The sequence below is a fragment of the Arvicanthis niloticus genome, chromosome 1 (genome assembly GCF_011762505.2).
Source record: "Arvicanthis niloticus isolate mArvNil1 chromosome 1, mArvNil1.pat.X, whole genome shotgun sequence".
Taxonomy (NCBI): domain Eukaryota; kingdom Metazoa; phylum Chordata; class Mammalia; order Rodentia; family Muridae; genus Arvicanthis; species Arvicanthis niloticus.
Window position 1 is genome coordinate 149344677 of NC_047658.1, and position 26913 is coordinate 149371589.

The 26913-nt window shown below is 40.8% G+C and overlaps 1 protein-coding gene across 4 annotated transcripts in view; it reads right to left on the reverse strand.

Annotated features, from left to right (window-relative positions):
• Hpse2 (heparanase 2 (inactive)) overlaps positions 1–26913 on the reverse strand; it is a 574766-nt gene that overhangs the window by 115204 nt on the left and 432649 nt on the right. For all 4 annotated transcript variants that reach the window (XM_034509671.2, XM_076921673.1, XM_034509663.2 and 1 more), the window contains 2 exons: positions 17625–17731; positions 13196–13310 (listed from right to left, as the gene is read on the reverse strand). In XM_034509671.2, coding sequence (XP_034365562.1) covers positions 13196–13310; positions 17625–17731 — 222 coding nt within the window. The remainder of the gene's footprint in view (positions 1–13195; positions 13311–17624; positions 17732–26913) is intronic.

Sequence of the window (26913 nt, forward strand, 5' to 3'; positions counted from 1 at the left end):
CAAAACAGGCCTCAACAGATACAAAAGTATTGAAATAATCCTTTGCATCCTATTAGATCATCACAGACTAACGCTGGTCTTCAATAACAACAAAAACAACAGAAAGCCCACATACACATGGAAGCTGAACAATACTCTACTCAATGATGACTTGGTCAAGGAAGAAATAAAGAAAGAAATTAAAGACTTTTTTGGAATTTATGAAAATGAGGACACATCATACCAAAACTTGTGGGACTCCATGAAAGCAATGCTAAGAGGAAAACTCATAGCTCTAAGTGCCTACAAAAAAAAAAAAAAAAAAAAAAAAAAAAAAAAAAAAACAACAACTGGAGAAAGCATACACTAACAACTTGACAGCACACCTGAAAGCTCTAGAACAAAAATAAGCAAATACACCCAAGAGGAGTAGATGGCAGGAAATAATCAAACTCAGGGCTCAAATCAACCAAGTAGAAACAGAAAGAACTATACAAAATATCAACAAAACCAGGAGCTGGTTCTTTGAGAAAATCAACAAGACAGATAAACCCTTAGCCAGACTAACCAAAGGGCACAGAGACAGTAACCAAATTAATAAAATCAGAACTGAAAAGGGAGATATAACAACAGAAACTGAGGAAATTAAAAAAATCATCAGATCCTACTACAAAAGCTTATACTCAACAAAACTGGAAAATCCAGATGAAATGGACAATTTTCTAGATGAATGCCAGTTACCAAAGTTAAATCAGGAGCAGACAAATCATTTAAACAGCCCCATAACCCCTAAAGAAATAGCAGCAGTCATTAACAATCTCCCCACCAAAAAAAAAAAAAAAAAAAAAAAAAAAAGCCAGGACCAGATGGTTTTAGTGCAGAATTCTATCACACCTTCAAGGAAGACCTAATACCAATTCTCTTCAAACTATTCCACAAAATAGAAACAGAAGGAACACTTCCCAATTTGTTCTATGCAGCCACAATTACTCTCATACCTAAACCACACAAAGACAGAACAAACAAAGAAAACTTTAGACCAATCTCCCTTATGAATATCAGTGCAAAAATACTCAATAAAATTCTTGCAAACTGAATCCAAAAACACATCAAAACAATCCCACATCATGATCAAGTAGGCTTTATCCTAGGAATGCAGGGATGGTTCAACATTCGGAAATCCATCAATGCAATCTACTATATAAACAAACTCAAAGAAAAAAATCCACATGATCATCTCACTAGACGCTAAGAAAGCATTTGACAAAATTCAACATCCCTTCATGGTAAAAGTCTTGGAAAGATCAGGAATTAAAGGCCCATACCTAAACATAGTAAAAGCAATATACAGCAAACCAACAGCCAACACCAAACTAAATGGAGAGAACCTTGAAGCAATCCCACTAAAATCAGGCACTAGACAAGGCTGCCCACTCTCTCCCTACCTATTCAGTATAGTACTGGAAGTCCTAGCCAAAGCAATTAGACAACAAAAGGAAGTCAAAGATACAAATAGGAAAGGAAGAAGCCAAAATTTCACTAGTTGCAGTTGATATGATAGTATACTTAAGTGACCCTAAAACTTCTACCAGAGAACTCCTAAACCTGATAAATAACTTCAGCAAAGTGGCTGGATATAAAATCAACTCAAACAAATCAGTAGCCTTCCTCTACTCAAAGGATAAACAGGCTGAGAAAGAAACTAGGGAAATGACACTCTTCACAATAGTCACAAATAATATAAAATACCTTGGTGTGAATCTAACCAAGAAAGTGAAAGATCTGTATAACAAGAACTTCAAGTCTCTGAAGAAAGAAATTAAAGAAGATCTCAGAAGATGGAAAGATCTCCCATGCTCCTGGATTGGCAGGATTAACTTAGTAAAAATGGCTATCCTGCCAAAAGCAATCTACAGATTCAATGCAATACCCATCAAAATTCCAAATCAATTCTTCATAGAGATAGAAAGAGCAATTTACAAATTCATTTGGAATAACAAAAAAAACCTAGGATATAGAGAACTATTCTGAACAATAAAAGAACTTCTGGGGGAATCACCATCCCTCACGTCAAACTGTACTACAGAGCAGCAGTGATAAAAACTGCATGGTATTGGTACAGAGACAGGCAGGAAGATCAATGGAATAGAATTGAAGACACAGAAATGAACCCATACACCTATGGTCACTTGATCATTGACAAAGAAGCTAAAACTGTCCAGTGGAAAAAGGACAGCATTTTCAACAATTGGTGCTGGTTCAACTGGAGGTCAGCATGTAGAAGAATGCAAATCGATCCAGTCTTATCTCCTGTATAAAGCTCAAGTCCAAGTGAATAAAGGACCTTCACATAAAACCAGATACACTGAAACTAATAGAAGAGAAGGTGGGGATGACTCTGGAATACCCAGATACAGGGGGAAAGTTCCTTAACATAACACCAATGGCTTATGAGCTAAGATCAAGAATTGACAAATGGGACCTCATAAAATTGCAAAGCTTCTGTAAAGGAAAGGACAGTGTCAATAGGACAAAATGGCAACCAACAGATTGGAAAAAGATCTTTACCAATCTTACATCTGATAGAGGACTAATATCCAATATATACAAAGAACTCAAGAAGTTAGACTCCAGACAACCAAATAACCCTATTAAAAATGGGGTACAGAGCTAAACAAAGAATTCTCAACTGAGGAAACTTGAATGGCTAAGAAGCACCTAAAGAAATGTTCAATATCCTTAGTCATCTGGGAAATGCAATTCAAAATAACCCCAAGATTCCAACTCAGACTGGTCAAAATGGCTAAGATCAAAAACTCAGGTGACAGCAGATGCTGGCAAGGATGTGGATAAAGAGAAACACTCCTCCATTGCTGGTGAGATTGCAAGATGGTGCAGCCACTCTGGAAAGCAGTCTGGCGGTTCCTCAGAAAATTGGACATACCTGAGGACCTAGCTATACCACTACTGGGTATATACCCAAAAGATTCTCCAACATATAACAAGGACACATGCTCCACTATGTTCACAGCAGCCTTACTTGTAAATGCCAGAAACTGGAAAGAACCCAGATGTCCTTCAACAGAGGATTGGACACAGAAAATGCGGTACATTTACACAATTGAGTATTACTCAGCTATTAAAAACAATGAATTCAAGAAATGCTTAGGCAAATAAATGGAACTAGAAAATATCATCCTGAGTGAGGTAACCCAATCACAAAAGAACACACATGGTATGCACTCACTGATAATTGGATATTAGACCAAAAGCTCGCAATATCCAAGATACAACTCACAGACCACATGAAGCTCATGAACAAGGAAGGCCAAAGTGTGGGTGCTTTGGTTCTTCTTAGAAGGGTAACAAAATACTCATGGGAGCAAATCTTGAGACAAAGTGGGGATAGAAACGGAAGGAGGGGCTGTCTGGAGACTGCTCCCCCTGGTATCCATCTCTTGTGCAGTCACCAGAGGTAAATACTGATGTGGATGCCAGGAAGTGCCTGCTGACAGGAGACTGAAATAGCTGTCTCCTTAGAGGTCTGCCCAAGCCTGAAATATACAAAGGTGGATGCTCACAGCTAACTATTGAACTGATCATGGGGTTCCCAATGGAGGAGTGAGAGAGAAGACTGAAGGAGCTGAAAGGGTTTGCAGTCCCATGGAGAGAGCAACAATACCAACCAACCAGAGCTCCCAGGGTCTAAACCACCAGCCTGGGAGCACATATGGAGGGATTCATGGCTACAGCTGTATATGTACAGAAGGATGGCACTGTTGGGCATAGGTGGGAGAGGAGGTCCTTGGTCCAGTGAAGGCTGGATTCTCCAGTATGGGGGAATTCGTGGGTGGGGAGGTGGGAGTTGGAGGGTGGGTGGGGGCACATCCTCATAGAAGCAGGAGGAGGGGGATCGGATAGGGGCTTCCTGGGTGGGGGGGGTAATAGGGAAAGGAGATCACATCTGAAATGTAAATAAAATATCCAATAAAAAATAAACAATTTTTTAAAGCATTATAAACACACATACACAGACACACACACACACTAATTCTATAAATTCTATTCCTCTAGAGAAGATTGATAGGGTCTTATTCAGTAATAGAAGAGAATAAAATATGATACATGCTACAACATGAATTAACATTATAATATTATACTAAGCAAAAGAAGCCAGTTATAAAAGGCCACACACAGCACAATCTATTTATATGAAAATTCTAGAAGAAAATAGATTAGTGATGTGCAGAATCAGGAGAAAGACAGAATGAGGAATAACTACCAATAAGCCTGAGTCATCTTTTTAGATTGCACATCTGTATGTATATATTAAGTATACTAAAAATGTGTGGTGTATGCATGTGTGCACGTGTGGATGTGAATGTGCCTGCCTGTGGAGGAAAATGCAAAGGCCATAGGTTGGTTTTGGAATGTCTTCCTCAATCATTCTCAACATTACTTTTTGGGGCAGTCTCTCATTGGAGTTTACGCTGGCCAGTAAGCCTCTGGGACCTCTGTCTCTGCTACATAGAGCTGGAGCTGCAGGCTCTCATGTGTGTTCTAGGGATGTGAACACAGGTCCTTATGCTTATACAGCAAGCAATGGAATAATTTCCTTAGCCCCTCCATAAAGTTGTTATTAAAAAACAAAACAATGGGCTGTGGAGATAATTCAGTTGGTAAAATGCTGGTTGTGGATGTATAAGGACCTGAGTTCGATTCCCAGGACCTGTGTGAAAAGCCAGGCATGATAGTGTGCTTTTACTCCCAGTGCTGAGGCTGTTGAAAGAGTTGAGTAATTGGAGCTCCCTGGCCTGCCAGCCTGACCTAATTATGGGCCTCAGGTACTCGTGAGAGACCTGTTCTATAAATCAAGGTGTCTCCTGAGGAACTGTACCCAAGGTTGACCTCTAGCCTCTCCATATACTTGCATGCATGCAAATGTACACACACATGTACATGCGCACGTGTGCACACACACACACACACACACACACACACACACACAAACACACACACAACTTCCAATGCTATTTTGTTTTTGTGGTGAAATAATATCTGTGTCCCTTCCCCTTCACATTCAATAGCTGTTTAAATAGAAAGATGAACTCAACTTGCCCCATCTCTAGGGAGAGTCAATTCTGAGAAACTTTAGGAGAGGAAAAATGCAAACTTCCATGGATTTGTTGAATGAAGATGCCTAAGTCACTTTCATAGTTAACTTTTTGATAATGGTTGAAGGAGCTGGGAGCTCTTTAAATCAGTTGATAAAGTTTGGTCTATGTTACCAGCAGAGAAAATAAATCTAAAGGAACTTTAGGTAAAGAGTCTTAGCATTAATTTAGTGTGCTATGTAGCCTTTCCTGCTGAGTGTATATTGTGTTAATATTTCACAGATTTTGGTTTTGAGTGGTCAGGACATTGAGAAGATGTCTATTCTGAATGAGAAGAGTCACAAATGGGCAGGATATGTCACATAGGAAGCAGGAAGTTTAAGTGACTTCTTAGACTCCATATCCCTATTCACAGCCTTCACTCCACTAATTCTCATGTCCAGAATGAGTGAAAACATTGTATTTTGCTCAGTCCTTGATGTGCTTAAAACCAAATCTGAGATGAAATAAAACATTGCTAAAGAGTTCAGAGTTAATGACAGAAGTATTTAGTGGCTGTTAGAGTTCTGAGAACTTATAAATTGTGAGGTATATTTAAATAACTTAAACCAGGATTTACATTTACTTCTGTTTCCATGCTTTTATAACCATGTCTTTAACCACCTTTCTGCCCTAATTTTTATGCATGTATGTGCAAGCATGTGTGTGTGCCTGTGCATATGAATATTCATGTGTGTATGCATTCATGTGCATGTGCATGCATGTGTGTTTGTGTGCAATAATGTGTGTGTATGTGTGTGTGTGTGCACATGCCTGCTGAGTGCTGAAGCCACGCTGTTCTATTTCTAGAAATAATTTTCATTTAAAACTAATAGCTACTAAAACATATAAACAGACTTAAGAAAAAGACATGTTGTCTTGGGTTCTAACAGTCAGTAATCAGGATCTTCTTGTTGGTTCCCAGAATCTCTCTCACAAAAACAGTGTCTTTGGTGAAATAACCTTAAGTCTGTCTCTCTGTGACACTCACCAGAAAGCCTTGTGACCATCTAAAGGGCATTTCTCCCCTTCTCCACCCCTTTCTATCTTTTTTTCTTTCCTCTCTCTTTCTGGTCTGATTACTTTAGCTAATTGTTCATGGTCTGGCAAGCTGACCAGCTTAGGTGAGATCTGGATCTTAGTCCTGAGCTGCCCTTGTTCACCTTCATCTGCAGGTTGCTCCTAAACTCAGACACAGTGATGCTGTGGTTGCTTCTCTCTGATTTATTTAGGATGCTACACAATCTGCAGTAGCTGTGTTCTCCATATTTCAATCTGGGGACAATATAAATGGCTGATGGTAGAGGGAGACTCTCAATTGTTACTACTCAGTGATTTACACTGGGTCATGCATAAATACCACAGGAAGGTGTTAGCATTAGCACTGTAGCCCTGTCACGGCCTTAATTGCTTTCACTGGAAGTTAGGCAGCATCTTTGCAGGAGGAAAAGAAAATAGAATTATTAGTTTGTGTTTAACTATCTGCAGGAACTGCAGTTTTCTTTTTTTTCTTTAATTTTCTGGCAATTTAATTTTTAAAAATCTTCATTTCATATTTCATTCATTATTACTTGAATCTATTTCCATAGATCTATACAAATACTCAAAGAGTCTCACCACAGTTACATTCATGTTATTGTTAAGACCTATTATTGTGACTTACAATTTTATACATTACAAAGTCCCTTCATAAACAAAGCCCTTGGCAATCATTGAGTATTTATGACAGGGTGAGAGATGCATATACCCTGGCTCATACACTCCTTTATAACCCTCTGAGATGGGCTCTGCTCTTGTAGGGAAGGGGGAAACTGATGTCTGCTGAGGTTTTCTAGTAATTTCAAGTACATATAGGGGGTAAATGGGAAGGTTGTTCAGGCTGATCTCAAAGTCAGTATTTGAAGAAGTAAATTCCAATATTTCCTGCTCTCCAACCTCGGCAGTTATCGCCCACTTTCACAGAGGAAATAAAGGCTTATGTGACTAGAAAATCACAGTGTTGCATTTTGAGCCTCATGTGCTCCACGCCCAGAGCTGTTACTACTTCCCAGAGGGGTGAGCTGTTACAAACACTAGTGTGTGTTGTTGACGAACTGTGCATATTGCTCAAGTTGATAAGTAGAAAAAGAGGTGAGGATGGGCAGAAAAATAATCAGAGAAGCTTGCATGTAAAGGCATGAATAGTCAATTGCTGCCTGCCTGGTCAGCCGGTGCAGAGCAAGCCTCTGAGCTCAGAGCTGGGCTAAGAGACACAGAGGAGAAAAGAAGCTAGCGATGTTCGATGTTCACTGGGCATGCGGCCCGGTGCTCTGGCCAATGATGGAGGTAGCCTGAGTCCCAGTGACTGATCCACAGCCAAGTCTGCCCTTCTCTCAGCAGCAGCAGGCTCCCACAAAGAAGGCTGCACATGGAAAAGTCTTTGTTAGGGCCCCTAATGACAGGATTGAATTTCACATCACAGCTACCCCTAAGCAGGTACACTTTACTTCTTTCATGTTCCTGATGGATCCCACGGGAAAGAAGAGAGAGAAGAAAGGTCACACCAAGAAACAGGTCACAGGCTAGTTTATCTGGGTTTGTACCTTCCCTGCCACACCACCTCCAGGTTTTTAGCCTTTGAGTTCTTCAATTTCACACACCCTGTGTGGCCATGGGACAGCAATGGGAAAAACTTTCTGAGGTAATTATTCATAATTCATCTTCCATGGCTCAGTGGAAACTGAGTGCTTCCATGTATGTGACCACTTGTGTTTAGATGCTCTTCCCCAACCCCAAACTGGCCACTTGCTGAGGATCTACCTAGGCACTGCCTCTCCCCAAACCCTTCCTGGGTAGCTCCTGCTGCCTTCACCAGTCAGACTTTTTTCTTTCCTATCCTTTAAAATGGCTTTTGCCATAGTCCCTTTAAATCTACCTAACATCTGTCTGTATCTGTGGTGCCAGCTTCTTGAAGTCAGACGCTGCCTTCAGCACAGAGTTCAGCAGTATGATGAGTGTAATAAGTCCCTATGAATAAATGGAACATACATAGGTGGAGATTTATGTTAACTTGAATATTTTAAAGGCAGACTGTAATTCATTCAGCCTTTAAAAATAAAGATCTCCTTTTTCAGATTAAAAAATAATATTATTGATTGCAGCAACAAAAAGTCTACAAAGAAGGAATAAAAATATGCCGGCAATTTTCTCGCTCTGAGATATAGTCCCATTCAATAATTGTCTATACCTCATGTAAATGTAAAAGCAAAATCGTATGCTTTAAATGATTCTCTCAAAATGACTTGTGGAGGTTCACACGGGAGGCAGTTTATCCTCACTTCAACTCAATCAAAGGGAAGCCAGAACTCAAAGACACATGTGAGTAATAGTAGAACTAGAACCCACAAATCTTGTCTCAGTTCTAGGCTGTGTTGCTCCCTGTTTGGGTGGTTCAAGTCTCAGCAACACTGGGGTATGGGTTTGCAATGGGGTGTTCCTTCTGAAGAAAGGGTACACCGAGCTGAGCCCGTGTTTGTATCTCAGCTATGCTGTGCATAACAGGGTAACCGCCTCCAACATCTTGAAGGGGGAAAAAGAAAGACGGGATACTTAACGAACAACTTGTTCTAGAATTAAATGACAGGTAACCAAGCAAGCCAGACAATAGTAAAAGGCAGAGCATCTTTCCAAAAGCTAAATGACATCTGAACAGTGATGGCTTGGCTCTGAATATGTTGCTATGGTGACTGCAACCATAGGTTTAATTTCATTATGGAATACTTAGCAGTGCTCTAATCCATGACTGATGATTGTACTCAGGAACAATGTACACAGAGAGTGTTCAGTGGATGTGCACAGGGCTGGTGAATATTTGTTGTTACTCATCAAGGACAAGAAGCAGAAATGAGTGCTGCCAGTACACAGCTGCCCCACTATGCCCAGAGTGGAACTCTTAAGACAACCTTCTAGAGCTCCTTACACTAGTCTCCAAACAGGACTGACCTGGAATCTCACAAACACACAGTGGCTACTGGCTCTGAACATGGGACACCATGTCTTATTATCTGTACATCCACACAATGGTGATGGAACTCAGAGTTCTTTTTATTTTTTAAAATTGAATTATATTTGTGCAAAGACTCTTTTTGCTGTCCTAGCGTGGGAGCTAGGAAGATGCTGACTAGTAATTCCCCATTCCTCTCCCTGAAAGCTCTGTAAATCACACTCTCAAAAAAAGCAACAAGCTGAATTCCAAAACCCTCTAGGAGGAGAAGTGCCCTGGTTGGTGGGGTCTGGACTCTGTCCACTGAATGTGCAGAACTCTTCTGCACAAACATCGTCTACTCCCAAGGGAGCTCACAACTGATTGCTTAGCTGTGGAGACTCACATGTCACTTCTTTCCCAATGGCGGGGCCATCAGGGGAAAGGGTGGGAGCCCATGACAATGCATGGCTTAACTAAAATGTGCTCTTTCCTCAGGAGGAAGAGAGTCTCACAGCAGGAGGATGTGCCACTTTGCTACCAGACAACCACAGAGGAACAAGGACTGCAGCTGAAACGTTATTTCCTGAGCAGAACAACAGAGCAGAACCTTTCTTCTTCTGCCCATGCCCCTCCCCGCTTTCCCCTTCCTCACTCTACTTCTGTTGTAATAGAGAAGACTTCAGGTCCAGCGAAAACCGACCCACAGATACAGAGCTGCCACTATGTGCTGTCCTCAAGTCCTCTTCCATTGTCAGCATCTCTCACCTTCATCAGTGTCAGTGGAACTTTCATATTTGGTAACCGTCTATCTGTGACATGGAAAGCCCTATTTTACAGTAGGATTAGCTTGCAGTGTCCCTTTTGTGGTTTGGGATAGGCGTATAAAGAACCCATTGTTTATCATTCAGAATAGTTTCCCTGCCCTAAAAATCTTCTGTATCACTTTCCCTCACCCTAACTCCTAGAACCCACATTCAAAGTGTCCTATCCTGCTATTGTCTCTTACCTTTGACAGGTACTACTGGGACAAGCCTGTCAGAGCTGAGGTGGAAAGCTGCAAAGTTAAAGAGGAAGGGGAGGAGTGTATGGGGTATGGCCTGAGGAGCCCCGAGGCCCAGAGGCTTGCCATCTCTGGATTTACTCAAGAGTACCAGCAAAACAGAAACAAATTTGCTTATAAGATTCTTTCCTGAAATATACTAAGTTGGGTTTGAAGGACTGGGAGTAGAAAAAACTTATTTTTCCAGAGAAACTCAAGTACAATTCACTAATCCTCTAATCTCTTAAACTCTCTTGAAGAAGCAGCACAGTATGTAAAGTCCACAGGTTTTTATTGGCAGTATTTAGTTGTCAGACCCACAGCTGTCTGACATGGTGACCTATATGATCCTCAAGTCCAGCTCCATGACCCATCTTTGGGCCCAGTCAGCAACGTCTTGGTCTGTCTTGTAAATTCTTTGCAGGGGACATTTAGGACACTCTCCCAGATGTGGAGTTTTCTACTTATAAGGTACAGAATCTGCTATGAGGGAAGATAAAAAGGAGCGTGCTACCTTTTAAGTACTTTTACATATGGTTTCTTTAAGCACAGCTTGATGTCTCTCGAACCATAGCTGCCCAGCTCACTTGGGTCTTTGTGCTACACCCGTGGACATGGACGCTGTTTCCGTATCTAAGAGGCTTATATGAGCTCGGGGCCATCAGGTATCTGCTGGGGATTTCTATGTTCTGCTTTTAAAGAAAGCCACAAGCAGTTACTCTTATTTGGGGAGAATCAAACCATGAAAGTTTGGGTCTTAAATGTCCATGGCCATGGTCCTGGACAGTCACACAAAAGGTTGTCTAATCCTAGAAAGGAGGCCTGTTTAGTCTTCTAACACCCATCTTGCACCAGCTTGCTTCCTTTGCTCCTATTTATCTCCAGACCCAAGTCAAGGGCAGAATTTGCCTCAGGCACAACAGAGACACCCAAGTGAGCTCTGGGAAATAGTGCAGCATAGCAGACAGGAAATAGAATTCCAAGCTAGAAAATCCCGGAGTCCTGGCTACTGTGACTTCTCTGATCTCAGACACCTATTTATGCTCTAGCTTCATATTGTTTTCAGGAAAGTTAATAAAGCTCTATTTACCTCAATGGGCTTTATTTAGAGCAGTTAGGATAAACTACAATGATCTCATATTCATTTTCCGTTTCTCACCGCACTGCACAGGATCTCTGTCTGCCCTTTTGGCTCACTGCAAAGATCCAGGGCCAGGAATTATCAGTAAGCAAATGGGATGCAAATGAGGTGAGTGGATGGGATTTGAATGAAGGAAGGGAAGAAGAACAAAGGAAGGACTGCGGTTCTGCTGATACATCAAATACAATTAAATAAAAATTAAAAAGGAATCTTGTGAGTTGTCGAGTACTACCTGCATTGTTAAAAATGCTACTCGATGCACTGATGTAGAGTGATTATTACTTCCCCGATTAACACTCTCCAGTGACTGTTTTCTCACTACTACTAAAAGTACAACTGGCTTGAACAATCTGACTCCGTCCTATTTCACCTCTGTCAAGTCTCCTCCTTCCTTGTGTGTCTCAGGCACATGTGACTCTGTGTTTCTGTGGACATGCTGAGTTAGTTCCTGCCGTGAAAGGTTTGTGTTAGCCTTTGCCTCGCTTAAAAAGCTCTGTGAAGTCTGCATATCTGGCTTCTTACCATCAGTTATCTCTTTCCTTACCTGCCGCATGGTAAGAAAACCCTTCTTGTATTCACATCTAGGATTCTATATGTATAAGAGAATAATAACATTCTAATATTTACTCATTGTTGTTTCCTTCTGAACTCCTGTTGCTAAAAAAAAACCAACCAACCAACCAACCAACAAACAAACAAACAAAACCCCCCAAAACCCTTATATTTATTCCAAATAGAAAACATGATCTATGTTTGTTTAATACTTCTGCCTTGGAGATAGTTTTCAAATTATTTTGGTTTATGTACACAAATACATGAAAACAAGCTAAATCTCTCTGGTTCTAAGCAGTAAGCTCGCCCTCCTTCCTCCCTCAGCCTCACTTACTACAAGACATATTCTCGCTCTGTGAATAAAAGCAATGTGCCAATTGCTTTCAATTTTGAGACTTGAGAATGCTATTCTTGTGGGCTGCACTATTCCTGTCCTGGGCTTGAAGGCCTGTTGACTTGGGGTTTGGAATGTAGAACAGGTTGGGTAGAGATAGGTAATGGAGGCAAATGACAGGAGCACACGCTCATGCACTGCTGCAGTTTATTCCCAGGGTCCTCATGGCAGCCGTAACTCAAGGCCCAGGACCTGGTCTAGGGCTGGTGTTACACTCCCTTACTGTCTTACCCTCAGTGTCCTTGTCCAATAAAGCAGATACATCTTCTCAAAGGCAACCACAGGTATGGGGAGAGGAGTTTGACCTACCACAAGCACCACGATATGATACCCATGTAAAAGAATCATCTGTGTAATATTTCTAAGAAAAAAAGCAAAAACCAGCTTTTCTGGGCTAAGTGAGATTTCTCTGATGTTGATGCAGTAGGTCACTCAGAACTCTGCCTCAGGACAAATCGTCATCGTCACATAGGGGTCAACATCTAACTCTAAGTGTGCTTCATCCCTCCCCTCAGAGATGGGCTCCTGTTGTATCTGATCTTGGTGAACACCCCCATCTGCTTCCAACACGCTGCATCTGACGTTAGCTAATGCCTCCCATTAGCACTAAAAGAAAACAGTCTGGAAAAATTCACTCTCAAGCAGAGTTCAAACAGGCCACAAGAAGATGTAGAATCTTAATTGTACAAAGTTTGCTAAAGTAAAAGTAGTAAGTTTATGCATTATACACATATAAATGTACGTACATATATGTGTGTCTGTGTGTCTTTGTAAGTGCTGTGTGCAAGCAGAAGTGATGAAGCCAAAAGCCCATGGAATGGTCCATGAAATCAAAGACAAGAATGCTCTGTCTGATTTATGAGAGAGACTGCCAATAGAAAAAGGAGAAAAAAGTCTCCGAGTGTGGAAAAAGGAATGATGAAAAGAACCGAATGATATGGAAATGAGTCGGGGAACTTCATCCAGCACTTACTGGTAATGGGTTAAAATTCTGGTCCACCAGATGGTTGTATCCATGGTCGAAAAACGAATGTCGTATCACAACATCAATGCCCTGATTGGCCAACATTCCTAAAGTGTTTAGCCATCTAAAAGAAAAAGAAGAAGAAGAGCCACATCAGCACATTTTGAAATGGCATCTAACAAGCACTGGGAAGAGTAGCTACAACACGCAGCGCCACCAGAACCAACGATTTTACTTGATGCTTTAAAGGAGAAAATCATTTTAGGTGCTGAACAGGTAAGAGATCTTAAAGATTATCACATCTAACCTCTTATTTTACAGGAAAAGAAGTCTAAGGGAATAAAATGAATTGTTCACGGTCATAGAGCTATCACAGCGTATGACTTATATTTTACTTCTAGAATATAAACAAATGAACACTGCCAGCACGTAGAAGCCCAGTGCCTCCTCCCTGGCCACAAACATAAGAGCACAGGACTTCACAGTACACTTTGCATCCTTGGTCTCCTTGCTCTGTAACAGTACATACGCGTTTCAAAGGACTCTACCCTGCACGGGCCTATGACGTACCAAAACAAGCCTCAGTGTCTGGACCCCTCATGTTTCACTGTCACAGTCATGTAAGCATGTTCTTCTTCGACGCCATGATAAACTATTCAGGGATTAAGCACATCGCTTTCACATATGTGGTGCAATGGGAAACCTGCATTGACCATGTTCTCATACCTGACTATGCAAAATGCCTACTTCACACAGCATGCTCCTCAAAACCTGCCGTCTAAGCTCTTCCCAAATGCCCTGACCCTGCCACTGTAACTGACAGATCCAATTCATTCATCAATCTTGGCAGTTATGGTTTTCGCTCGATGTATTACCTCTGCTGAAACTATCACTCATCTTACCTTTTACCTCAAACTTCATTCTCCACAGGTCTAAGTCACACAAAACTACTTTTGAGTAGCCAGTGTAGCATGCTCCCTTGTACTGACCCACATTTTACATGTTTCCCACGTTTTAACTCCTGCTTAGCATTTTCTACCCACTCTCCTCTGACTCATTTCTTTCCGTTTGGTTTCTCACCACACATTAATCTCCTAAGCTAGTGCTTCCTCTCCCAGTCAGCTGTATCACCTTCTGCCATCACAGAGCCCTTTGTATGTGTGCCCTCTGCCAGTCTGCTGGATGGTGATGCGCACGTACCTCTACCATTCCCCATGGGTCACAGGCCCACAGTCATACCACATTTAAACATACTCACAACACTCCCTGGCACGCTGTAGGTGCACCACACTGTTTAGGCTGACATTTGTCTGGATAAAATTAGATTCTAGAAACTTTGAAAATCACCATTTAGCACATGGGAAAAATTATGCATAGTTATGATTTCCCAAATCTGAAACCATATGGGTCTCCAAACCCATGACTTCTAGAATTAAATTTTTTCCTTGCTGGAATAAAGAGCATTTCTAATTTTTATATTATGGTTAAATAATGTTCACATTTTCAAATCTTTTTTTACATTTACAATTTTATTTTATTCTCATAGAAATGAACACATTTACTGGCAATTAGAGCTGCAAATCCAAACCCCAAAGCAAAGTAAAACATACACAAAAGAAGCTTTAAATCAGGAGGAAAGTCTGCGCACGATGGAACAGAACGTTTGCTCTGCTAGTTTTGTTCACACTGGGGCCCTGTGACCCAGAGAAGTGAAATTACTTTGAGAGCATCACATGGCAAGGCTACTTGCCTTTATTATTTTCATTAGTTTGGCAAGCCTGTGAAATCAGGCTAATACGTTCAGCTCTTGCTTTAATCCTGAGGCACAGTAGCAGATGGATTACCAAAGACGCCCATGGTGGAACTCCAGTAAGAACTGTGGGTGAACGCCTCATACCAGAGCTCTAGCCATGTTTATAAAGCACAGAGATATCAGGTCTATATTTAATAATGAACTATGAAAGCAAATATGGAGTTTCATCTTCTAGAAGAAATATATATGCATGATCATGCCTGCATGCGCCCCACCATCAGCCCCATCTGCACAGCATCACAAGGCTGTCTCTTGGTGCTGTGTAAAGTCATCCCACTGCTCACTTGTTAAGTATCTATTCTCCCATTCCATAGGTGTCTTTTTCACCACTTGTATTGTTGTATGCTCTTAATGCTGACACGGCAGCCTATCAGGGTGAATTTGTAATTTTCCAACGGAAGACTGACAGGGTGGCATTCTCCTTGAGTTGCAGTAGCAGACTTCTGATTCATGTGTGCATCTGCATGTACCCTAGGAAGCTCATGGTTATGTGATAGATGGACAGTCCCGGGGAAAAACATCTTTCACATGCTCCCTAGCTCCTTAGAATGTTAAACCTCTATTATTTTTCTAGGAGACAATTTGATACCTTCAAGAACACAGTGCAGCGCTGTGTGCTGCCAGTGGGGTTAAGATGGGATGGATGACAAGGGAGTAAGAAAAAGGACCATGAACAAAATGAACTAGGTCATCTGACCTCTGCCAACCAAGAGCTGGTCATCTGAGCTACAGTCCATATAGCAACAACTATGTTCATCTGCAGTTCCATGTAGACATCGATACCTATTTGACTGATGTTCATGCAAGGGTAGATCTCTGTTTCAACTGCCTCTGTGAAGGTCTGTGGTACCTTCACATCATTCTTTGAGTAAAAACATTCAGTACAACTGGTCTATTCGCTGGACCTCAAAGCAGAGTCATATGGCAAGAGCTGAGTAAAAGCCATTCCTGCACTGATTCCAAGGGGTCCCCTGAGTACTGACTGCCAACCTGGCTTTTCACCCTTGTAACAGGATTCATAGCAAACTAGTGGGAGCATATTATGAAAGAAGCCTCTTAGTAACACTGCATTAAATGCTGATTCACTCCATTTCATTAATTTGAACCATGCTTATTGGACTTCTCTGTGAAACACAATATAGGATGCTGAGGTTACAAACACAGAAGACCCAAAGTAACACCATGAATTACACCATGAATTATCTTTGTGTATCTTTGACATTATTCCATCTGAAAATGCCATCTGCTTGGCTGGCCTGACCTGTTCTTCACAAATGTATTAAAGCAGCTGTCTCGATGGAGAGGAGCTGCATCTATCTAATTAGAAACAGCTGTTAGTAGCAAAACACATAGCTGAGGGCAAAGCTACAGTTTATGAATTGCTCAGCCAGAAAGCCTGGGCCAAAAGATCACAACAGACCAGAAAAAAAAATACTTGGCTAGTCTCTTGTTGTGAGGGGTTTGTCCTGGCTATATGACACTGAGAGCCAGGCAGAGCTCTATGCTTCTGGCTCAAGTCATTCTTCAGTAGCCTTCAAACTCATATTCTCATCCCTTCTGAGATCTTGATCATAATACTGACAAGGTCTAAATTTTAAAACACTTATCTGATTACCTCTTCTTTGATAGCTTGGTATACGCCCAGAACGAAGCCTCATTTCCTTGACATGGTTTTCAGGACCATCCATCATCTGGTGTAAACCCTCTTCCTTCACAGTCTGCCTTCATTCTGTCTCTGCTGAAAGAAGGCTCTCCTCCACATTACTTACTGTCCCATGCTGTTTCTTCAGCCTGAGGTACCTCACTGTCAACTCCACTACTCTCCACCTGGGGAGATCAGGGCACTCTTACCATGTCCCACAGGATGTCATCTTTTCTACGAAACCCTTCTGATAATTCCATTCAGGGAGCTTTTTATTCCTCTGTAAACCCACCAGTTTTCTTTCATAGGAAGGAATGGGAGACAGAAAGAAGTGGTCTACTGCATAGGGAAAAGGCTAGACTCTGGAGAAGGCTGTCTGGGTTTGAGTCTGATCTCTGCCACTAGCTGAATGAGCTCCCTTAGCTAACTTACCTCAACTCTGGTTTTCAACGTCTTTCACTGTGATCTGAGGACAACACTAGCCTCGCTGGCTCACCACTACAACTGTAGCATTAATCTCATTGGTTGTCAAAGTATTAAAGGACTTCAGACAGTGCTTGGCTCTTAGTAGATCCAATATTCATCAAAGAATTATCACAGCATAATTATTCTTTGCAGCATAGTCATCTCTCATTCTAGACCCCCCACCTCCACCCCCAGTCATGTTTCTGGAGGACAAAACCATTCCTGTTATTACCTAACTCCCAGAACTATGGTAAAATGAAGATGGGAGAGTGTAGGCTGCTGACTCCATGGTGGGCTGAACTATGGAATTACTCAAGATGTCATCTGTGCTCTAATGCTCATGTCTGACAAAATGCTAGCTGCTGGAGAAGTGACTAAGTAAGGTTAAATACATTCACACATGGACAGATGGAAACTTTCCATTGGAAATGAGCTTTGCCTCGCCACGAGTAGTGAGTGTGTTACAGTTCACTGTCCTTTCCTAAAAGTTCCTGGGAGTGAAAATGTCAATTACTTACAAGAATCCTGCAGCATAGGAATCTGACAGATTGTTTGTGCCTCCAGCTGAGGTGGTCACCACGCCTTCCAGCCAAATCTTCTTTCCTGGAGTGTATGTGTTGACTACCTGTTCCCACAACAGAAGCAGAAGAGGATAGATGAGATTTTAAAAGCCATTCCCATTTGAGAAGCACCATCACTCCCTAAAAAATGTGTCTCTCATTCCCTGCTCCCAAGTGGTCATGATTTGTGCTTTACTTCATGAAGATGTGTATCTGTTGCCTTCCTTTTACAGGAAGACCATGCAAAGAGAGATAGATGCTCTACTATAGTGACTAAAGGGCTAGACTCTGACGCAGGCTGACAGAGTGAGTTGTCACATGCATACATAAGCATTAATGTTCACACATGTTCAATTTTTCCCTTAAGTAAACCCAAGTGATGGTGTGATAGAACAAATGCATATTCTAGAGTATAAGATGACTTTAGGGAAGCAACATCCTTCACCAGAAAAGAATAATCACATCATGTTTCTATAGTAACAGGTCCCAAGAAGCAATTCTTTTCAGAATCATGTTGTAGAACTTTTCTGAAAAAGCATACTACCTATGTATCAGAGGTCATGAACCATGAGTAGGAGAGGAAAAATATTCCAGGGAACTGTTATATAGTGAGCATGGCATGTAACTGAAGTAAACATAAAAAGAAAGTCCCTGACCCGTGTGTCAGATTCTACACAGGAACTACAGCTGCGTGCCTTCTAAGCAGAGGCAAAGCCTTGTTAAAATGTGTCCCTCTGAAGTTCTGAAATTACCCAGTCTCTGTTCTACAAGTTGGAGGCTGGCCAAACTCTTCCGATCAGAGTGCAGATACACTGGAAAGCAATCTGGCAGTTCTTGTAATGGGTAATACTAGTAGCTTCTGAAAGTACATTCTGAGTCACGAGCTGTCTATAGCTAGCTCATTTGAGGAAATAATACCAACTAGCAGGAACAGTGAGCTACAAGACTAGAACAGGGAAAAGGGGAAGACAATAGGAGGATATGTTTTCAAACTGGCAACCAATGCTGGCAACCTATGCTCAATCTCATAGGAATTTTTAGATAAAAGCCTATATAACTCTCCTCAAAGCTGTCTAACTGTCCCTCAAGGTTACACTGGGAAGTATGTCTCTTGGTTTCTGCCTCCTTAAAGCAGCCTAAAGAATTTATCCCTCTCCTTGTTTCATGTGTAGCTCTGAGAGCTGAGCATGCTCCAAATATATGTTCACCCAAGAGAAGGAGTGAGAAGCATGTACTGCTGTGTCCTCTAGTGTCAAGCTCTGGCCACTGCTGTGATGACCAGAATATGAGGTAGGACTGAAGGATGCTGGCATACACAAAGGAGGCTGTCAGAGAAATAGTATATTTAGATACCCACAAATTCCTCTCCTAGACATGTCACCAAAGCCATTATTCTTCAGGTTTCTAAAGAGAAAAGTACAAAGGTTTTACCATGTCACTCTTTGTGATAGGTGTCCATAGTTAGGACTGAAATATAAAATGCATTTAGTGCATCATATAAAACTCTATGCAGCATTTGAGGCAAAAATTCAATATAAATTAAAAAATACAAGTATACTTTATATAGCCATTTATTAATGTGTAATAATAAAGACCAAAGCTGTGTGTTTTAAGAACATATGTCAAACATATAACGAAGACACAAAAAAGAAAAAAGACAAAACATAGACAAGACATTTTGTGAACTGATGCTATGTTCTGCTGTAAAGGTAGAATATCTAGCTCTTGGTTCTTTAGGACTCCCAGAAAGAATATATGTAGATATATTTATATGAATGTATATGAATATGCAATATGAGATACATATCTATACATACAACCATACTCATAGGTAGACATCAAGGGTTGTTTTGATTTGCATTTCCCTGATGACTAAGGATGCTAAACATTCCACTCAAGATTCCTCTGTTGAGAATTTTCTGTTTAGCTCTGTATCCCATTTTTAAATTGTTTTTTTTTTTGGGGGGGGGTGGACTCTAACTTCTTGAGTTCTTTGTATATTTTGGATATTAGCCCTTTATCAGAGGTAGGGTTAATGTAGATGTTTTCCTAATCTATAGGTTGCTGTTTTGTCCTATTGACAATATCCTTTGCTTTACAGAAACTTTTCAGTTTCATTAGGTCCCATTTATCAATTGTTGATCCTAGAGCCTGAGCCATGAGTTCAGAAAATTACCCTGTGCCAGAGTGTTGGAAGCTAGTTCCTACATTCTCTTCTATTACATTCATTGTATCTAGGTTTATGTGGAGGTCCTTGATCCACTTGGACTTGTGCTTTGTACAAGGAGATAAATAGGGATCAATTTGCATTCTTCTACATGCAGACCGCCAGGTAGACCAGCACCACTTGTTGAAGATGCTTTCTCTTTTCCACTGTTTGGTTTTGGGTTCTTTGTCAAAGATCAAGTTTCTGTAGGTGTGTGGGTTTATTTCTGGGTCTCAGTTCTATTCCATTGCTTGACCCATCTGTCTCGGTGCCAACACCGTGTGGTTTTCATCACCATTGCTCCACTCTTTTTAACATTGCTCAGAGTGTCTCTCTCAAGGGGTATTAGAAATCATAAAAATAAGAAAGCAAGAGAAACAGCTAAGTGATTAAATAATATAGTGATAATTATATAGTGAAGTTGAAGACTATATTTATGATTCCTTAAAATACATTATATCTTTACATGTACTTCCTTTATAACTAATTAAAGCTGAAGAATTCACTTATATTTTTCTTTTCTTTCTTTTTTTACCTTTGGCTTTCAGGCAATTCATAATTTAACTTTGTACTTAGAGATAAGCTCTGGAAACATGCTAAGTGAAAGAAATCTAACATAAAAGGTCATGTATTACACGAATCCATTTATTTAAAAGTCCAGATTATATTCTAGAAAGTTCATAGAGGTGCAAAGTAATTAACAGTTCCACAGGGTTGATAAAGCAGAAGAAGTCTGAGAGACAAAGGGAATGGTTTACTAATGAGTGTGAGGTTTGTTAGTCTTGAATATGTATTAAAATTAAAAAGTGGCAATTATTTAAACATTTTATGAATATACTAGAATTTGTTGACTTTCATATTTTCAAAGGATAAATGCTATGATTATATGAATTATTTTTCCATGTGTAATGGAGAAATATATATATGTTTATTTAATATACATTATACATGTATATTACATATGTGTATAATTATTTACACACACACATATATAATTAGCAAAATAAGGAGTGGTATCTAGACATGCAAAAAAAAACCATAATGTAGAATGTACCCTGAGAATTTTGATATGAATCACAAACTAGCTTTGACTTCAGCAATCATGATCTTGAACTTAAAACCCTTCATTAACTTTAAATGCATGGGTTTGAAATAGCCTAACTATAAGTCCCTTTTGAAAATAATATATTAAAATGTATTAATATTTTATAATATGAATGCATACACTTTTGGCTCTTAACACTCAGTGTTTAAAACTGTCTTTTATTACAACTTGTTGACTCCCAGGCACTACAATAGTAACTGGTTTAGAAAGACATGGTGTAATAGTGGCATGAACATCAGGGAGTAACCAACCACTGCCTAATTGTTTCACAAGATAAAACACCCCATACTTGGCACCATTATCAGGCCAAGAAACTACCTATGGTTGGACAGGTCAGAGGCCCCAGGGGAGTGTTAGTACTATTAAGCTGCTGAATGAATACAGTACTAAACTATTCCCAAATTCTATCACTATACCTATGGATCAATACATTTGTCAACCCTTATTTCATGGGAAGAAGTTTCTATTTATAATAGATGGTCATTAACACGGAGACCCACACTGACTAAGATGCAGAGACAAGAGACTATAGACTGCTCTAAAAGGAACAGATATACAATGTCTCCCTTTCCCCAAGGCTCAGGGATCATTGTGGAAGAGTGGGGAAGAAAGGATGCAAAGGCCAACGGTGGGAGACGACCACAAGGGATCATCATCTTCTAGACTGCTGTACATATGAACTAACAGTGCTTGCAATAGTCTGTACACAACCTGTGCAAGCCCTAGTCAGACAATATCTTAGCAAGGAAATAGAAGTTACAGACAAAATTCTACCCCTAGTTGTGGAGCTACCCCTAGTTGTGGCAACTGTCTTCTAGGAGAGTGACAGGTAGATTTCTCTGTGAATGTAGCCCTTAGTGATTTTGACAGTGCTCCAGTGGAAAAACATACATCCTAGAATATTTGAGCATCACTAATTGGTTTTGGTGGGTTTAGAAAAACAGGATACTAAGTTGGATGCATAGAAAAGGTGGGAGGATTTGGGAGGAGCTGGGGGAAGAGTGATGATGATTAAAACATATTGGACTAAACGCTCAAAGAACTAATGTTTAAAAGTGCATGTTTGATTATAGAAGTTAAAATTAGCTAGGCAAATAAAGGTTACATACAAATAAAGGTTAAGTACACCTTGGAGATGGTCATCTCAGAAATGAAGATCTGAATTGTTGGGGAGTCATTAAAATTGTATAATAAACTACAGAAATAAGTAAAATTGCCCAGGGAGAGTATTTTTAAAAACAGAGTAGAAAGAAGCAAGGATTTCATTTCAAAACTAGAGGCCTTATCAAACACTTTATCACTTCAACATTTATTAACCACCTGCTAAATGCTAAGCAGACTAGGGGCAGGTGTGCCGCAGCTGATTACACTGTAGCCACTCAAGGGGACTAGCAAAATAAACAAACAAGGAAGAATAATTGTAGTGATCATAGGAACCAAAAAGAAACTGCAGGCAGGAGCCTGTCAGGAAGAAGGGGTCCTTCAGACGCTGCTCAGTGAAGAGTCTTCTGTAAGGTGGTATCTGAATTAAGAGGGAGCCAGGTCCTTAATGTTCCCAAAGGAAAAGCACAGAAAAAGGCTGTGAGGTGAAACAGGACCATTGCTTGTAACAGCAGAGGAAGGCCATCTGGATCATAGTAAATAGAGGCAAAAGACCAACAGGTTAGAGAAGCAAGGTGGGTGCATTCACTCCAAGCCTGGCGGAGGCTACTGGAGGGATTCAAGCAGGAGAGGGGTCTGATCTGACTTATGCCAGATTATTGTAGCTGCTATGAGGTCATACACATGTCTTAAAAGGATTGTGAAATCTGTAACATGATATACAAATTAAAGGTCTTGTTATTTCTACGACCACATTGAGCTTCGATGTCCTTATACATAGATGGGATAATACCCGAAAGGATTGGGCTAAGGATCCCAGCTGTTTGACAACGAATAAATAACATGAGGCCAATGACAGGATAATCCTGAGCTAGTGGAAAGGGATGCAGACCCTGCAAGTGACTGATTTATGGGCACTCTTTAAGGAGATGAATGAATTCAGAGAACTAGTCCAGATAGTTCTCAGCTTGGCAGTAGGATTCTGAACCACTCATGATGCTTCCAGGAAGCCTTGAACTACAATCTGTTTGAAGTCAGGAAATCCACTCATCTTTTCTTTTTAATATTTATTTTTTATTATTTTTTAAAGTGTGTGTGTATGTACGTGCATGTGAATGGTACAGATGCCTGTGGATGCCTCTGGCCTTTGATCTTCCTGGAGTTTTAGACAGTTGGTAAGCTCCCCAGTGTAGGTACTGGGAACTGAACTTGGGTATGCTGGTCCAAGAGTAGTATTTGGTCTTAATTGCTTGCCATCTCTCCACCACACTCCTCAGTTTTATTTTCTTAAGTCTTTCCTTCCTCGCACAGTGGTTGGCATATCAGCGGGCCTTCACTGAAAACGGAGCTCTAGTCATACGAAGGAGCTGATGCGGCACCAGATCTGCCCTTGGACTAGCTCACAGGAAACCCCACTTTTGAAGGAAACTAGATGATTTAACGGGTGATTAAACTGGACAAAGAATGAAAAGCCACGTGCCTCTTGCAAACGCAAATTTGGAGATTAGGAAAAACAGAAACATACAATGAAAACTTTCCAGGACACAAAAGACCGGGCAAGAACTCTGCCTATGAATTTGCTGAGCTTTGGTGTAGCAAGTCTTGACTTCTGAGAGGAAAAGAGAAATCCTGATTCTTTCGACATATGACATATATGAAACCCAACAAGCTCACAATTCTTAAAAGCAAATTATCATCCAATATGATTTGAATGTCTAAGAATTTTATGTCTAAGAATTATTCTGAAATTGAAAATATGACAATCATGACCAGCTATTTTTTGAGCCAGTTTGCTCTCAACACATAGGTAGAAGGTGAAGGTGTTGTGCTGAACTTGGAGGGGTAATTTGTATAAGATGATTTTGTTTCATAGTCCAAAGCCTGTCTCTTTTAAATGAAGATATGACTCCAGGAAATGTCTGGAGTTATAAAAACTATGTATACTAGACCCTGCAAAGTCCACTGGTACAAAAAAAAAAAAAAAAAAAAAAAAAACCCAAAAAATGTTAATCTGAATTCTCTTCTGACTGTAGGGAGAGTTGAAAGAAAATAATTTATAAAGTTTTGTTTTTGGAGCTGAGGATAGAAAGCATGTGCTCAGCTTGCATGAAGCCCTGGGCTTACCCTCAGTTAGCTCTTCCCCTCCCTCCCCCCCCCCTTATGATTGGTGAGTTAGCTTTCAGGAGCTATGGACTCTGGAGACAGGGCTCTGCATTTCAATTCTGGCCTTTTTGTGTAATCACTGTGTGACCTTGAGTACTGTAAATTAATTCTTTGTATACTAGTGTAGAATAAAATATCTTCCTCAGTGTATTTTATGATTTAACCAATTAACATTTGTAATGGAACTTAGGAACAGTTCCTGCTATATAGCAAGCACTTAAGCCCAAATATTTTCTAGATTTCTCTCCTTGTTCGAGGAACCTCAGTTTGTGTTTGAAAAGTTCAACTTCAGCACTGGTTGCTCCTACCTCAGACGAGTCACTTGGGTTAATGGATAATATCCCAGATGTATGTTAAGCACTAGGAATGGGCAGTTTCGAATTTTAAATACACACAGATTATAGACATAGGCACAATTAGCATAATGAACATAATTAGCATATATGCACTGATTCTCAACACAGGCATCCTGCTACCCACATGAACAGAACATCAAGTGAGGTCAGACTGACAGACAGAAGCAGTTGCACCAGGAGGGGCTGCCTCTAAAGCACTGACATTGGAAGTTTAAGGAGTTGAGCAAATGCTGTCTAAGCCTTTTCTGCTGAGGACATGGTGGGAAATTCGATGAACTGGGAGTCTTCTAAGAACAGAGAAGGCCAGCATGGAGAAGTGTGGTGGAGGTGTGGATGCTGAAGCTGGGTGCTGGTTGAGCCTGGGGAGAAAAGCAGCTTGGGCTGAAGAGAAGAAAAACCAAACAAACAAACAAAACAAACAAAACAAAAAACAAAAAACAAAAAAAAAAAAAGGAAAAAAGAAACAGAAAAAGTAGATGGAACCAGCTGCAAAATTCTCTCAGAAAATGAAATGCTAAGAAACCAAGGACTACAGTTCAACACTGTGGTTTTCTGAGTAAATATGATTCTCCCTGTGCTGGGAGAGAGAAAAGGAGAGGGCTCTGGAAAGGGAAAGGGCTCCTGGTGAGAAATGATGTGCCAGTGAAGGCTGTTCTAAGGATACACTGGGAGGTGGCGAGCTGGGCTGAGGGACCTAAGTGGCTGGAGGAGGAAGCTGGCTGTTTAGCTCCTTCCAGCTGCTCTGCTCTCAGACAGACTTCAACTCTGGGGCCCACGTGGTCAAGGGAGCTTTGAGGCACCCAAAGAAAAGTTCATTAAGTGGCCACTGGCTGCTCACAACTCCCTACTTTTTTTCTAGAGGCAGAGAGTTGGGGGTGGGGGGAGGCTTAAACCTTTTCAGAATCTTCTCTCACATGTCAGAGGCAAGAAGTGAGTGAAAATGTTTGGTGTGTTTATGGAGAGTCTCTGAGGCAGAAGAGATGTGGGGTGGGGAGAGGAGAGAGAAAAGAAAATGTTTCTGATTTTTTTTTTAAAAGTAAAATAGGAACATAACCATTTATGGGGCACATTTTTTCAAACCTGGTCTTCCCTTTCCAGCAGCTCCTTGATATCCTGTCTCTGAGGCTGGAATCTAAGTCTTCAAGAAGACTCCTGAAGACCTGGCTTCAGGCACTAGCTGTGTGAGAGATGGTAGCATCCTTGATGCAGACATGTTGTTTATGGTTATCCAAAGCAACACCTTCCTTAATGAGAAAGGAAGCAATAAAACAGGAACAGGGACAGGCCAGCTGGGCTAATCAGCCTGGCAGGAGGCCCGTCCTCCCAAAGAAGCTGGAGCCCATTAATTCCAGGATCTCATGTATTTGAGAGTCAACCTTCCCCAGAACTTCAGAAGAACAGATGCGCTCTAAGTAACCAAACAAGTCTCCTACACAGCTGCCCACAAAGGATTCCTTTTAGGAAGCTTCTTCTTGGTGGGTTTTTTTTTTTTTTCAATCTAATATTCTTTACATACTGTGTGTGTGTGTGTGTGTGTGTGTGTGTGTGTGCGCACTGTATTGTGCACATGGAGGTCAAGAGGACTTTTTGAGGGAGTCAGTGCTCTCCTTCCCACCACTTGGGTTCTAGGGGCCGGACTCAGGTTGTCAGTTGTAGTGGCTAGCTCCTTTACCCACTGTAGCATCTGGCTGGTCCTCAGGAAGCTCCTTAAGTCTTACCTATATCTCTTCCTTGAATATTAGTAGTCTTGACTCTGCATGTATTTTTGAGTGGTCAAGGTAAACTCTCAATATTGTTTCTGTTTGGTTTGAGGAAGGGAGTAAAATCGATCCTGTTTTTCCTTCCTCTCTCTTCCTTCTTGAGTTTTGACCTCACAGTTTTTTTCTTGGTCTCTCTGTCTTTCTCTTTTCTAGACCATCCTTCATCCTGCTGCCCTTTCTTAGCTGGGGAACCCCTCCTCAGTTTTGGAACTTTCAACGGTTTCTCATTGCATTGCTATTAGCAGGGAGCAGCCATTTCCCTTTCTTCACTGAGAGGTCTGTTTGATTGCCAAAGAGGCGAACAGCAAGTAACTGTACTGAACTCAGTGACCACTGAGCATCAGTTACAACACTGGCAGCTTTATTAAGGTGGTATTTACCACCTTACAGAAGCACGCTTAGTTATCCATCCTCCAGTCCTTCCTCTTAAAGCCCATGTAGGATGACCTTTCTACTTTAGAAAGATGTCTTATACTTTGGTTATTTACTTGCTTCCATTTGCCCTCCCCCCCCAATGCCTTTGTTAGTTTTCTCAAGGATTATTTCAAACATTATT